Source organism: Chelmon rostratus, chromosome 7 (genome assembly GCF_017976325.1).
Source record: "Chelmon rostratus isolate fCheRos1 chromosome 7, fCheRos1.pri, whole genome shotgun sequence".
Classification (NCBI taxonomy): domain Eukaryota; kingdom Metazoa; phylum Chordata; class Actinopteri; order Chaetodontiformes; family Chaetodontidae; genus Chelmon; species Chelmon rostratus.
The window spans coordinates 4727634-4744058 of record NC_055664.1 but is presented as its reverse complement, the minus strand read 5'-3'; the positions used below and the strand labels follow the sequence as shown (position 1 = coordinate 4744058).

At 41.2% G+C, this 16425-nt stretch overlaps 1 protein-coding gene across 1 annotated transcript; it reads right to left on the bottom strand.

The window, feature by feature from the left end:
* Positions 1 to 201: 201 nt before the first annotated feature.
* On the bottom strand, positions 202 to 15877 carry LOC121609076 (phosphatidylinositol transfer protein alpha isoform-like). The gene is made up of 12 exons (XM_041940605.1): positions 15718 to 15877; positions 12141 to 12171; positions 6967 to 7112; positions 6169 to 6260; positions 5987 to 5994; positions 5732 to 5806; positions 3742 to 3825; positions 3401 to 3478; positions 3182 to 3292; positions 2843 to 2965; positions 1339 to 1388; positions 202 to 1248 (listed from the first exon to the last, which is right to left on the bottom strand). Exons 1-11 carry the CDS (start codon positions 15732 to 15734, stop codon positions 1347 to 1349), a joined length of 807 nt encoding a protein of 268 aa, XP_041796539.1. The 5' UTR covers positions 15735 to 15877; the 3' UTR covers positions 202 to 1248; positions 1339 to 1346.
* Positions 15878 to 16425: the final 548 nt, after the last annotated feature.

Sequence of the window (16425 nt, the reverse complement as noted above, 5' to 3'; positions counted from 1 at the left end):
CACATTTTCTAAAACTGAAAAGGAAACCATGTATGTTTGTGAGCATTTCAAATGCTACACGTTAGTTCTGATTCAAGTGATGATATGTGATGCAGCTCACCATCACTGTGGTCTTTTCCAGTCTGCAGTGAAACGGTACAAGTGACATTTGCTCAGTAATATAGATTTTACAGCAGGTACAATGTATAAACATACACAAAGCAAAGAACAAACACGTTGTCTTTAATACACTTAACAATCATATTCATTACGTTAAAACCCAGTTTATTATTTTTTTGAGCACAGGACAATACTTAGATGATGATGCAGGCCAAAGTTTTGAAAAGATGGAAGACAGAACTGCTTCATGTGACATCATTCTGAAATCTGCACAGAGCTCACATCCACCTTTCATATTATCACCATCAACACTGAAAACCTTCACCCAAAGTTATAATTACAAAACAGCTGCTGGCATCTTATGAAGCTGCCCCAACCATCTGACCAACAGCAAGGGCAGTCTGCCCAGACTACTCTGAAAGTATATTAAATGTCTCCAGTGGAGTCTTTTCAAAGTAAATTCTCACATGTAATAGTTTTTACCCAAATCACAAGCTGTACAGTATGTCATCAATCACATTACTTTAATACAGTTTTAGCACAGGAGGGCGGGGGAATTTCCAGTTTGACAAAGCTTTGAGAGATCAAATTGACAACATTTTCTCAGAAGCACTGAAGCCTTTTCTATTTTACTGAATTATTAGAAAAACATCTTAAGATCCTAGTAACTCTGGAGCATTTGTGGATGTTGACACAAGACTTGTGGAAAATGTGTCTTGTAAACAATGAATCACTGTGTACTGGAAACTGTAAAATCAAGAAAAAGAACAAAACCCATATAAGTTCCATTAAAAAAAAAAGGTTAACAGCAATCAGAAATGTCTCTTCAGAGACTCCCCAAACCATTTCCCTGATGTTTTAAATTTTAAGCTCCAATAGGCATAAGCAAGAACACTTCAAAACCGATTCCTCAACTTGTGAACTTGCCTCTTTAAAAACCTAAAAGCTGCTGTGGTTGTATTCAAATGTAGATGTACATAAATACAAACAACTGCTTTTCAATAATCAGCTCTTATTAAGAGCAAATTTTATTAGGATGGAAGTAAGGTATTCTTGATTATGCCTATCAAGCTTTTCTAGGTCCAGTGTCCTAGGACAGTAGTCTAAGCTTGCTGGATGACGTCAAATCCTCCTGTAGCAGCGAGCGATCTGAGGAGGAACATTGAAAAAATGTGACATATTAACTCTGTTTAAATTTTCAAATGTTAAATCTCACCAAAACAATAGTTTAATACTCACTGGGTTTGTCAGTCAGCTGCCAGGCCTTTAACTTCATCATTCTTCCTCATCTATGACATGGAGAGACACGTTACTGAGAAGCGTACTAAAACACCTGGTTTCTTTTATTCAGCATAAGTGCTGCTGTTGGAGGCAAAACAATGACATGAAATAGAGTGTCAACTTATTGCTGCCACCCTGACAACAAATACTTGCTCTGTTTCTCATTACAATGGGAAAATTCTTGTTTCACCATTTTCATCAATTCACTTGGTCAACCATCGGTTGTATTCTTGCGCGCTTCCTCCTTGGCCCACTGGTTTGGTTTAATTAGTTAATAATCCTGGTGCTGGTGTTTACTTGGTATAGACTGTGCCGGTTTAGCTGAATGATCTCTTTTGCACCAGCACAGCAGTGGTTTCAGTGGCACCGGGGCAGAGAAAGCCTCCTCCTATCTTTAGGTAGTTGTATATGCAGTTATATCTTATCTGGGGCTATATATAAAACTTGTGAGAAATGTCAAGTGTTTGGTCTCTGCTTCAGGCGGGGTTCTGGTGGTGGAACAGTGATAATCGGCCCTGAAACTTCATCAAATTTGTTTCATACATTGAAAGATACACTCTGTGGCCACTTTGTTAGGTACACCGGTACAATCTAATTCAGTCCAACACAGTTGTTCTTCCATGAAGTTGCTTTTATGATGCCTGTGATGTTTTTTTTGCAGGTTTTGCTGAGACTGTTATCGAGATATCAATTAAATTGTATATTTTTGCACAGAAGTCAAAGTTAGTGATGCTGTTGTTCTGGACTGCATCACATTCAGAGGTGTTTCTAATACTCTGCCTCCTCATGTATGTATGGAAACTAAGAAGGACAAAAAATTAAACACAGCTCCCAAGATAATGTTATCCAATACAACAGCACCTTTAACCAAGACATCAATAGTAAACAGAATTGAATTTGCACACTTCCAACCACGTCAGCAAAAACTGACCATAATACATCTTGTAAAGGTAGAATTTCTAGCAGAGCAATTGAGTCAAAGTGCAATACAGGTACAGGTGTACCTAATAATACCTGGCTTTATGCTTTTTGCTCACACCGCAAGGAAGGAGTGGCAGAAGCGTAAGAGATGTCCATTCTGGTCAGATAACGTCTACTGTCCGGTAGCTAGCACATCACAGGCTGCTACTGAGCTGTACCCCAGTCACTATCTGGATCTAGTCTGACACCAAATCTACACGCTAAAACAACACGGATGTGATCTCCTCATCCATTTGCATGTGTCGCTGCTTGCTAGAGAGAAAAGTGAGTCATTGCTTCATTTTCGCAGAGAAAAGGTAGCTAAATATCACGGCAAATATCCCTATCAAGCATGTTAAATGATTGAGCTATATTTTGTCGCGGTGGCAGTAATGCCCTGCCATAGAGACTGATGTTGTAATGCAACAGAATGGATTTCACTAAGGTCATCAGGACTTCCCACTCTGCACCCATAGTGGTACAGTATGCTGTGTTCAGTCACCTCATCCAGCTCCTTCTTCGTCTCCTCCTCCATGCGTCGTATGTCATCCATTGTCAGATGAATCCATTTGTCGATCCAGCAGAACAGCTGTCGATGGAAGTTGGTGAACAAACGCTTCTCCACCTGGACAGACAGGAGGAACAGAGGGAGAGGGGAGATTAGACAGTAGTTACAGGGAGACATGCCAGTCGTCTGAAGTACATGTCTGGTATTGTGTGGCATTTCAACTCAAAGCAAAATCAAGTTTCTTTGGTGCAGAAATTCATACATTGGCCACCAGATGGCAATGAATACCAAAAATTATATTTTCTCCTGGACAAAAAAGCAACAACTGTATACCTTTTGAATGAGGCCCTCCACCTTGTTTTGTATTCCCCTCCACTTGAATTCAACACTGACGAGCTTATAGGCACACATGTGTGGACAGTTGGGGTTGTCACGGAGTTCTTTCTGCAAACACATAGATACACCAATAAGATGAAAACACAAAGTCTGCAGGCCTCAAACGCAATAATTTCATTTCTTAAATGAAGTGAAGAGTGATAAGAGGCCTAGTACCATCCAGTCAGGTCCCAGAGGCCCTCTGCCTGTCTTCTCTGACTTAAAGATGGCTGGATCATATTCTGGATTGTAGTCCTAAAGATTCAAAGATTCAGAATCAGTTCAACCAGAGCAATGATGTATACTGCAGCCATGACAAGTAGTCTGATCAGCAGCAGGTTTATCATACTGAATATTAAACAGATATATCTGTTACATAAAAAAGAGGAGTGTGACTTTTTTACCATCCAAGCAGATGGCAAAAGATTGAAGATGAAAGGTTACTGCGTACTGATGGGAAGAATCTGACCCACAACAAGACCTCATTTCTAAAAACAAGCCCATTTTTTTGCACTTACCTTTGAACTTACGCTACTTCTGTCAGCAATGTCAATTTTAACTACCTCTACTTCCTCCCATGTGCTTTGGTCCAGTCCATGGACCTGCAGAAAGGCAAAGTGTAGGTCAGTTAAAGAACATATTACATACATATTTATAGATACAGTCCAACAAAAATAAGGGCTGGACCAGTGCAGGACAACTACTCTTACAGCTCATTCTCCAGGACATTTTCAGTGATGATCTAGTTGGTGTTGCACCATACACTAACATGTTTCTCTCTGTGGAAATATGATTTAAAAGAGTATACATGATGTTTTACTACTATCTCCTCTTATTGTTGTTGTTTATGGTTGTTTCTTGTCTTGCCTGTTTAAATGTTGTTATTATATTTCTACTTTTTATTTAATTGGCCATTGTATATAATTTGGAAAGTCCTTTGTGTTCTATGCTTGTCAAGTGCTATGTTAATAAAACTGACCATTGATCATAACCTGAATCTGAAAATTGTTTTATAATTTATTCATCGTGGTTTCCCACAATATCCAGCACACATTTGAAACCACTGCCACAGTTGAATTATAAACCTTTAACTTCTGCAGGCAAAGCGAGCTAGTAAGCGCATCAACGTTTAGCATTCAACCATTTAAAACAAGTCGGAAGCAGCATTAATCTATAAACCTAATCAAAAGCTACCGCCCATTTACATTTGAAGGATTAATTTAAATTTTAACATGTCATTTAATCAGCATGTGTTACCAGGGGGGTGTATTCACAACACAACTGAGGGCAGCCTATTCATAACTACCATTTCAACATTAATAGGGTCCTGAACATAACTTAGCACTTTCAGGTGGCAATTTTATCCATTTTGGGAAACACTGATTGATATCCTGGTGGTTCATTTTGGAAAACAGCAGAATGTTGAAAGAGTTTTCCAGGACATTTTACTTTTTCTCTCATTTCCTTCTCTTCTCTGACTGAAAATTGGGTCAACTGTTTTACAGGTTTCCCAAGGCACCATGTCTTGGTCAACAATCTAAGATTTAGAGTTCCAGCAAACTCAAGGAGAGGATTTAATCACATTAGCTTCAGCTGAGCTTTGTAATGTGATGGAGCACAGAACAAGTGTTACTTATTTTGTCACAATTTCCACACCCTGGGCATTAGAAAGGCCAGAGGCAGAAAACCTCCTATGTCCCAACTACAATTACCTTTCCAACACTTGAAAAGGAGTCAAAATATGATCCAGATTATGTCCAGATTCTTTCTAGACAACATGACATGATGGCTACTTGGGTCTGCTGACACTCCACAGCCACGTTAGCATCTCAAATGCTAATGTCAGCATGGTCACATTGACAATGCTGACATGCTGATGTTTAGTAGGTACTGTGTTTGAGTTTAGCCTGTTAGAATGCTAACATTCACTAAACAAAAAGTGTAGCTGAGGCATTATTTTTTACTGGTATTTGACCATAAACCAAAGTACAGGACAGATTAAAATGCTGACCTGATGATGGTGTGAGCTGAAAAGTCTTTAACAAAGTCTTTAGCATTTATTCTCTAAGGACCTTAAATATTCCATAGCAGTCCATTCAGTAACTGTTGAGATATTTCAATCTGGACAAAAGTAGTGGACAAAACCACCAGTCTTCAAAATTTTGTCTGAAACTTAAAACATGGTGTAGCAGGCGCTCAATCTTACAGACCCAGTTCATGCTCAAAGCATTTTATACTGAAAACACAAAGCTGGAAACTGTGACAGCTTTCTAAATTGATTAACACAGTCTAAGACAAGATTGTCACTAATATTAGTTGTACTGTTTTATGATGCTACTTCTGGTTTAGCTGCATTATTTCTGTAAACACAGTAGTAACACAGGACAGAAATCTCTTAACAAAGTGCTTATAGTATATTTGTAACTTTACGTGTGATGTCCGTGCTTAATGTAAATGGTGAGTAAGGTAGAATTATAACGAGCACTGCTGCTGGATCACATGACTTACATTGTCCTGGTCCCCCATGTCAGGCTTGTGCCACGTCTCAATCTTAACCATGAACTTGTCTTTCATGTATTCATTCTGTAGGCATGAGAGAGATACATGATAGGGTCAGTCAATAACCATGTTGATGTGCACGTGTGCACACACAAAGTGATTACACTGCGGTTTGTGAAAAGGCGCTGAGTAATAATGTCCACACATAAACATTAGCAGTTTAGCTTCTTTTCATTTTATTTGGAGAATGAAAAAAATACCTACCGTAAGGACTGCATCAGAAGGAAAGGTGGACCGTGATGGCAGGAGGAAAGAGAAGGAGAGACAAGCTCAGATTTCAACACAGATTTCAAAAACAGATAACAGAGCACTGGAACAAACAGCTGCTGTACAAAGTGTTAAATGTTTCATTGTCAGCCACACTGTCTGGTTATGATGGGACTCACTGGTTCGACAGTAAGGATATGCATTCCAGGCCTCCTCGTGAACCACAAGGGAACCTTTCGGCGCTAGCACACTAATAAAACTTGGCACTTTACTGCAGAGACACAAACACACATTGATACAGTCACTCAAGTATGCACAATGACACAAAACAAGTTCTCATAGCTAAATGTATTCACACACACGGGCTTAAAGAAACATACGATAAATTAGGTAATGGTTTTTAATGGTAGACACACAAATATAGATGCCCCCTGTACAACCTGACATTCTGTAGAAGGGCCTGGTGACACAGCGTTTACACCAGCAAAATCACTTTGCTTCAAATGAGTCGCTGGGATCGCTGTACTTGCTCATAGGGCAGAAAACAATCTGCAGAAATGATTCGCTTTGAGTTCAATGTTGACGCGCACATTTAAACCGCTGATATCATACTGTTTTGACAGTGCTGACCTCTGAGGGAAAACACAGCCTTGGAGTCTAAAAAGGAAGAAACGTATTAACAGTGTTGCAAAATCTCCTGAATATAATTTAGAACGGAGTTTGTGTTGAAATTTCACACCCTGGTCAAACATCCCATTAGAGAGCTCTTCCTGTAGAGCTGAAGAGTAAAAAAAGACAAAGTAGTATGATGCTGAAGAAGGAAAAGCACCTTACTCATGCATTACTAAATGATTTTGTAATCTTCAATAAATCGATCACAACTTATAAACCCTGTTTCAGGCGTGCCTGAAGAGAAATCTTTTCTGTCTTTTCCTACGAGTACGTGGTGTGAGGTATACAGCAGCTGAGGTGCTTACCTCTGCAGGTGGTAGATCTTGTGGGTGTACTGTCCCTTCTCTCCATCCTTCTCATAGGGTTTGTTTTCAATCACCTCCACACCTTCTCCTCCGCCCGTCTCATTCTTACTGGCCTCTGCTACTGCATACAGTTGACCCACTTGGTACTAGAGGGACAGAAGAGGAGAATGTGGTTATTATGGTATACTGATACATTTCTACTGTAATGAATTCATTCAGTTTTGTCACTCTAAGTCATGTATTGCTCCAGAGCCAAACAGGCACATTCATTTATGTGCTGGATTAAAGCTTTCCAGGAAAAGCTTGTCAATCCTGGGGTTGGGAGTCTTTGGTGATAAGCTTCCCTCTTTGGTTGAACATATGCTAATTAGTGACAGTTTGTGTAATAATGGACCTTTTCCACAGCAAACACTTTGACTTTTCATACCAGGAAAAGTACATGTGCAACTAATGAAGATTACCACTCCGATTCCCAAAAAGCAGGACGCTGTAAAACGTATATAAAAACAGAATGCAAACAAACTGTTTACACAGCTTCCCAACTTTTTTGGAATCCGGGTTGTAAGATAAGTTAATGACATTAAATCTGCACTAATCAAGATTTTAATGTACTACTTAACACACTAATTAATGCTGGATCATAGGAAATACATCATGTGAAGCGGCTTGCTCCGAGCATTTCAGCATCTTTCACGTCATCGTTGTTTTATAGGACACAACCTCTGCTCTCATAAACCTTGTTTTCAGCAAGAACGTTCTGATAAACTGGCTGCTTATTCCGTACTAACATGCTATCTCATACGCTAAAACAGCGTGAGATTTTTTAGTATGTACGAAACCAACAGCATGTGACATGCGAAGCATTTACTACAGTATGCAAGCACTGGATACTATGCCATCATAAATATCCCACAACGCACTAGTGACTACAACATGACAGGCAATGGCGGACAGCAACCAGCTCTGGCGTAACTTCAACACCACAATATATCTTTTACCGCATTAAGCATCCTCAACCAGCAAGGAGGCTCTTAGGAGGTGAGGTGATACGAATTGAGCAATGTGTCCGAAAAGATGCATTCTAGCGTTTATTCACACAAGAGGATGCTGAACATCGTCTGCTATTTCAACCACAGCGGCTCACTGTGCACTACCTGAATCAATCCAAATGACAGACGAACAAAGTTAGCTACGAGCTTTGGACCACTGTGGCACATTTAGAGGCTAAAAAGCCAGATGTTGTTCAAAACAGAGCTAAAAGGAAGGTGAATGTTGGACCTTAATACACCAGATGAACAGAAACACAACTGCAGATAAATGCTAATGTTGCTCTACTATGTATAACATGTTTGCAAACATGTCCACCATAAATACTTAACAGGCTACAGTGTACAGCTTGTTGTGCTGCCCCCAAGTGGCCAAACGAATCAAGAAATGCAGCTTTAAGTTATCCTATGACATGTAATGAAAGACTTCTCCCCTTTGCTTAGCATATTTGGATGGAAACATTTGTTTTTCTTTTCTATTTCAAAAGTTTTTTTATTTCATCACAGTGAATAAACTCTTCTTAAGAACATTACTGCTACTTGATAAACAGAGCGAAAGTGGACTGTCCTCACAACACCTGTCTAGCCTCTACATTAGCATTAGCACTTAGCATTGGTTAAATTGTGACTAATAGCGAACTGCCACACCGGGCAGCTCAATCTTTGAAAAAATGGGATTTAGTGGCTTTACTCCCCCAAATCCCATCAAAGGACCAATGTCTTAATGGGATGTTTTACTATGGTGCTTATGTATTGCCTAAAACTGTGTGCATTAGTGTTGCTGCAATACTATATTACTGGCAAATAAAAAATACTGCAAAATAACCCAAGAGAGACACAACAGAACAGAAAGACAAGTTCAAAGACCCCTGTTGAGAATCATTCTGTCATGACCTGAGTTAACCATTCATGGAAATGACTGTGAGTTAACCATTTCCCTTTAGGTATCACAGACACAGACTTCAGCATCAGAAAACCAGCAGAGTAAGCTCTTTGTTGATTTTTTTTTTCCCCCTCTCTTCCTCTTCTTCCTCCCCCTCCAACCCCCACAGTTCAAACCCTTCCTGAGGCAGGCAAAAGTGTTGTGACACTGGAAAGAGTGACTCACATGACTGGTGCTGTCAGCCTGACCAGGCCCACACACTCCCACTTAACACACAAATGCACACACACAGGCAAAATTTTTCTTCAAGCTATGGCTAAAATTCAAAGTCTTGTAGTTGAGTCAGGGCGAGCCCTCTTCTCCCCAGAGACAGAGCTCTGCTAGAGGCTACTGACTTATTTTGGGAGCTCTGGGTGCTCGGTCTTGCCTCTGTGAGTCGGAACATAGGAATGTGGCTCGTCGTGTATAACCAGTGCGTAATCTCACAGACAAGGACAGTTAGACGTAACACAGGCCTCGATGAGCAGCTCAGGGGCGTGAACACGACATTCGGCTACAAACAACACACAGCCTGAACCTGACTAGAGGTGGCCATCAATGCTGGACAGAACATGTTGAGACAGAGTGCTGTCTGTCAAGTTTGTCAGAGGAAAAGTGAGCCTACTGGTTCACACCATGCAATTTACTGACAAAAACAAGGTGTGTACTTCCTTTTAAAACTTCATAATAACAACAGTCACTGGGTTAAAATCTCAATTTGCATTTCAATCACATGTGAATAACTGTCACCATGACTTGAGCAACAACAGCATCTCCCAAGTGTTGTCGAAACTTGTTTGATCGTTCACCATTTTTGCCACCAGCTTTTAACGTACAGAGCTGTCGTAACATTCAATTCAATTCAAATCTGTTCAATTACAGATGCTTGTGAACAGCTTTTTAGTTAATAAAAACAGTTTCATCATCTCTTAATGAGGCGGTTATATTCTTGATTGAAGGAGCACGCCACCAGTTTTACAAAATACAAAATATTCAGTTTATTATCACAGAGGACAATAAAAATGTGTAATTTCCCTGTACAGCGTTTTTGCCTAAAACATGACTTTAAGCGATGACATGAATAGCTCAACATTTTCAGAAATACGCTTATGTCTGTCAGTAAATATGAAGATACAGATCCAACCAACATCTGATTAGCTTAACTTAGCTTTGCATAAATACTGGAAACATGTGGAAACAGCTGGCCTGACTCTTTCCAAAGACAGCTTGTCAAACTATTCCTTTAACTATTTCAACCTTTGATTAAATTATTATTGATGAACTAACTGATTAATCAGTTGTTTCAGCTCTATAAATTATTATACACAATAGGACATTTGCCTCTCTATAAACCTAAACTCCCATATTGCCACGTGTATAAATGTACTATTGATGCCATGAATATCTCACAAAATTCTGAAACTCACTGAAAACTCACTCGGAACGCATTTTCAAGGAACCCAACTCGGTTTCCAAACAAAAGTGTGAAAGCAGCATCACACGTGACAGCACATGCAGATACATTGCACAGACTAGAGAGCCCACCGCTATTTCATGCAGATCAACTCGAGATGTTACAATCGTGACACTTTCAGCAGTTGCTCAACAAACACAGGAATCCAGCTAACGCTTCTCTGTGAAGGGGATCAGAGGAAAAGCTGGTCATACAGCAAATACTGAATGCATAGCTTAGTGAAATGCTGGCTTCTGCTTTGTGTTAAGCAATGGAAAAACAAATAGGAGTGTGTTGTATGGAACACTTGGATTGAAACCTAGCATGGGCCTATAGCATTTAGGTAATAAAAAGGACAGGGTTCACACACAAGTGCAGTTAAGAAGTTTAATAAATTCCTCATGGTGCCTCCATAAAACACAAATCTAATGCTGGGGAAATGTTAAGAGGCCGAACCTGCTGTCTTGATAACATGGAAGCAGGCAATGGTATAGTGGATTAAACACAGCTAGTAAATAAATGCTGGACCTGATGCAAAATGCAGCCTAAACTGACAGCCCTGAGAGTGGCTGACTCGAGCATCAACACACGTCAGGGCACATGGTGTACTGAGTGGTGGCAACTTAGTGTAGTCCCAGCTTTGCTTTGTTTGCTTTGTTGTGCCTGTAATCATCTCCAAAAGCAGTAAGATCAGATCCATGGTGATAACTGAAATATGTTGATCAGCAGCCTGCAGAATTTTAAACAGCATTCGAGAGAGAAAGATGAAAGAGGAGTTACTGTCACTGAAAAAAAATAAAGGTTTATCGGTGACGAGTCTGCATACCGGCGACACGTTGAACAGCTAGCCCTCTGGTGCAGTCATAACAACTCACAAAACTGTGGACATGACACTGGACTTCAGGAGAAGCCTTACTGTGTCTGCTGTGGAAGCCTTCAGGTTTCTGGGCTCCAGAATCTCCCAGGACCTCAGGTGAGCGACCAACATTGGCTGCATCATTAAAAAGGCCCAGCAGAGACCTTCCTGCGCCAGCAAAGTGGGCTCACCCTGCCTGAGGAGCTGCTGATCCAGCTCTACACTGCAGTCATCCTGTCTGTTCTCTATTCAACCATCACTGTTTGGTTTGACCACCAAACAGGACAGGAACAGACTACAATGGATAATCAGGACTGCTGAGAAAATCATTGGTGCCAACAGGCAGGAAACATCACTGGAGACCCATCACACCCCTGACACCAGCTGTTCAAACCTCTCCCCTCTGGTAGGAGCCCCAGAGCACTGTACACCAAAACAACCTATATTTATTCCAGCACTCTTTGCACTCTGCACCATCGCACTATTGTACTCTTGTTAACAATTTACAGAAACGATACGACTTGTATATAGCCATTGTTGCTTTTTATTTGTTTTCATGTTTTTCCACCTACTTGTATGTGCATAATTGTCAAATGTTTTCATTTACATTAGTACATTACTTTGTTGTCTTTGTTTTTAGCTGTCTGTTTATTTCTGTGTCAGCACATTGAGAGCAATAACAGTCAAATGCCTTGTATGTGTATACATGCTTGGCCGGTGAAGCTGATTCTGACTGACTGTCCACAGTCTGAGTTAATGAGAAGCAAACAAACTACAGATAATAGGCCTGCAATTTAATATTTGCCATTTAGCTAAATCTGGAACATTTATATTACACTGATGTCAACTGTCATGGGCTGTTCCTAATAAAATTAAATGAAACAAATGAGTCCTTACCTCCTCCACTGAAACGGGTAGGACAACTCGGCTGCGAGAGAGAGGAAAAAAAAGTAATTAGGGTACAGATATCCCAGTCAAACATAAAACAGACAATAAAACAATAACAAATGTACTGTTGACCAGTAAGAAATGGATTAGGATATATCATCACAGATTAACATACCAACATTTTGTCTTCAGATTTATCTTACAGACAACAGCCTTCTCATTACATAATCTCATCACATCAATAAACAGTCATGTCCATAAAGTCAGGAATCAAAATGAACCTGCAAGTGAATTCATTTCAAAGCTGCTTCTGCATGTGGTATTTAAAGGAATAGCCTGACACATTGACAGTCAGCCTGAGTTGGCTTAGTTCAGCATAAAGAGTGGAAAAGAAGTGGAAGCGGATAGCTCGGCTGTCCAAAGACAACAAAATATGCCTACCGGCACCTCTGAAGCTCACTAATTAACACATTATATCTTGATTCTTTACATAACACATACCAAAGGGCAATCCACTGATTTACAGCGGATTGTGTGCTAGACTGTTTTTTTTGGCCAGTGTAATTAAGGGTAACAGGCTGACAGGTTAACAGGCAAGGTTGGATTGGTCTGGCTGGCGAGCTACGTGTTTCTCTGTTGGTGATATAAATCTATTTCTTTCTGATGAGTTTCTGATTCGTGTTCTGCGACCTTTGCCACTCAGACATCCTAGCTTGGCTTCCGATGGTGACTTAAACCATTTTGCTGTGTGCCTCTTGTGGAGCTCAACTCTGACCCAAGCATCAATTGAAGCATTTTGCCACTCTGTGAGAGAGGAAAGGTTGTGTCAGGTGGGAGGCCTACTGTTATGAGATGCCCTTCCACACTCAGGGCTCACTCATAAACGCTCTGGTTCCCACAAACAGTGGAAGATCTTTTCACTGAAAGAGGCACAAAAAGACAATGCCCGCTGTCCCATAGTGCCAGGTCGCTGACAGTCTGTACTGGAGAGCTTATGACACTGCTACCTAATGTCTTATATTGGAAACTCCAGCTCAGTGCTCCTGCTTTCCATGTCCCAAATGTTACAGCCGACGCTTGAAGGCAAAGAGCTGGGTAACACAAAGAAAGGGTTGATATCCAGAGAACGTGATCATTGATGTCCACCCTCGTTGTAACACAATGTCATCAGGTATGGCTTGCACAGGTGCCTGATTATTGTCGGCAAACGCTGCAAAAGCTTCCTGTTGTGCCAGACCAGTTGTTTGGGCCAGAGGCCAGTGGTCATCAGGGTAGGGGTATGGGACCCCCTGGCAATACAGCTAGGCTGGTGTAGGCAGTTGGCATCAGCAGAGAGTTAGCCAGCCTCTGTGGGCAGATTTTTACAGCAGCACGTGGACTCCTGGGCAGCCTATTTCCAAGAAGCATGGTTTTTGAAAACCCATTGTCTCAGAGTTACAGGATGCTGTTCTGCAGCCGGTCACCATGACCCCTGAGGGTGGTGAGAGACCGGCAGGGTCCGCCCAGTGGCCCCCAAGTGGCCATCAAGGAAATGGTTCTTAACACTTCTCAGTCTGTTGGATGGAGATCATTGACATCTCCCAGTGAGGGTGGACCTCCTCTATTTATTATTTAGGTGTAGGTAGCCTGCATGTCACAAGCGCGACTTTGTACAAGTTCTCTATCTGTAAGGTGCATATCGATTTTGTTCACTGCTACTGACAGTCATCAAGGAATTCAGAGAACCATACCTTTGTAACCTGGAAGTTACCTTTGTAACTTCCACTGCAATGAAGACTTTCTGCTACAAATTTTAATTCTCAAGCCCAGTTTGAGCTAACCCTCGTGACATCAACTTGATTATTTTTTCAAATTTTGTAAAGCTCCCTCTAGAGTGAAAAAAGATTACAGCTGTTCTCGCAAGCTGGGTAGTAAACTGTACTTCATGTTTAAAATCAGAGGATTGCTCCCTTAACCAATCAGAGGTGAGGGCACACCTGCACATTCAATTAGAGGGCGTGGCTTTGATTTCAGCTAGGCTAGCGGCAATACACCGCTTCACAGTATTTCGTGGTATGAAAATTTGCAGTTATCATGCTGTTTGCATTTGCTTATCTATGGTATTGACTTCTACCATATTAGTGTCCAAAAATATAAAGGGCATAATATTAAGTCAAACCTTTCTATTTTAATTCCATTAAAGGTCATTGTAACTAATGATAGCAATAATAATAACAATGATATTTGTGTAATATACCAGGAGAAAATTATCATAACCCTAACTTCAAGATACTCTTAAAAATCTCACTTCTACTTATATGTGTGCAGCTGCAGTAAAAACAAGAAACAGTGGTCAGTAAGTTGGCCTGCAGAGGTGACTGTCACAAACCATTTAGACGTGGAAGTTCAGCCAGGACCTGATGACACTACTAATGTCTCACAGCACTTAGCACCTGGAGCTGCAGCATTAAAAACAGCAAGGACAACAATATATATAGCTCCTTCTCCACAAGGCTCCAATCTTTTCACACCATGAATCATGGTTTGAAGAGTGCATTTGGGCTGATTAATTTGGAGTAATATATAATTAGGAAGGGAGGCAGTTAGTTCTCCTCTCGTGTCCCACTATCACAGGACCTTAGAGAAGAGGAAGAGGAACTTATAAAACTCATTTCAAGCCTGCCAGCATGAGCGAGCACACAAACATGGAACTTTTGGTGGAAACCCTGCGTGTGTGTGTGTGTGTGGGTGTGTGTGTTTGGTGTATCCTTCTCTAGCTTGCCTTAATACAATAGAAAATTAATCGGCACCTGTTGTCAGCCTAGCAGGGCCTGAATATTTCATTAGAACAGATCAGAGTGAAAGAGGAGCCTTCCAGCATGAACTTGATGGCTGTTGTGATGAAGAAGTTTCCTTGCACTCATTCACTAACAGAAACACAGCCATGATGTCTAACTAAAAGGGCCCATTGCTCTGACACGGGATGATCATCCTAAAATATAATAATAATCTGACATGAGTGGGCCTTTGAATGCACTTTGCACCATGGTCAGATGACACACACCTACTGGCTGTGCTTCCAGCAATGATGCGCACATCAAATGACAGTCATAACGCTGCGCGGCTCAGGAGTTAGAACAATGTAGTCTTTTTATGGACATGCTGTATGAGCCGATATCTTTTCTGAATAGCACCTGAGGAGAATTCTCCACTTCGGCATACATCAACACTTCAAGAACAGATGAATTTACTGGAAATTAAACTATGAAAGTTGTTGAGGCGCACCCATAGCCTCCCTCTTCAGTCCGCCGGGAGCACTATGACCCAAACCTGAACGTTTATTGGAGTTACACCGCTGTGAGCTCAACCTGTCGATGCTGAAATGACTCAATCTCAAAATAATCTATCTATTTATCCATCGATCCATCGTGTATGTACTGCTTCTAACAACCAGATGGACGTTAAATTGACAGAACTTTAAATGGAGTTCTGAGAGTCCCACAACTCAACCCAGCCAAGGTGTAGCAAGCAGAGCAGCAGTGACGGTGGCCTTTCTCTCTCCTATCTGATCCAAAACTACGCGGTGTCAGAAAGTTAAGATACTCACAATTCTTTAATCAGCATGTCGACAGAGGCTCCGTCCACACGGCAGCATATGAGAGACTGGAGACGCCTGAAAATGTCCTTTACAGCGGCCAGACGCCGGTCATTCACCGTTTCTCAGCTTTTCCTCCGGGCTTTCTTCCTGGAAGATGCCGTACGTGTGCGAAGGGGCGCGGCTTCGACAGAGGAGGAGGCACCCACCTTTGCTTTCAGGTGTACGCCACTTTCATGTGACGTTCAGGTGTAGCTGGTAAACCAACACTTCACAATAGGTGATGATCGTGCTCACAGTGATAATAAGAAGTTGTATTCGACTTTAAACACTGTATGTGGCCTGGACTTGATGTTACAAGATTACCAACACTCATTCACCACTGAATTCATGTTTACAGCTCAGTGAGTATCAGCTGGTGAAAAAAACAGTAGTGCACACCTCATCTTCTCCGAGGCGGAAGTGCTACTGAACAATGTGTGTGCGCGCACAGGTACAAACCGTCAGCTCTGGTTCTGCCTGTTTATGAGCCAGCTCAGACACTTCAATACCACTCTGGCTGTTCCTCTGTGATTAAAACAATGTTGAGGAAACTGACTGCAGTTGTCGAGCAGGTTTTCCCACAATGTCTCTCATGTCTGAGTCCATGTGTCAAACAGATCCTCTTTCTGTTTGTCACCACAAATCTTGAGTGTGAGCCCTACAGTGAGTGTCTGACCC

Bases quoted from the DNA above. Each gene is read 5' to 3' on its own strand.
- LOC121609076 (XM_041940605.1), bottom strand. The intron at 6,261-6,966 runs GTAAGCACCTCA...GTGTCTCTGCAG, and splicing joins AAGATCTACCACCTGCAGAG to TAAAGTGCCAAGTTTTATTA. The intron at 3,293-3,400 runs GTACTAGGCCTC...ATGTGTTTGCAG, and splicing joins CTCTGGGACCTGACTGGATG to AAAGAACTCCGTGACAACCC.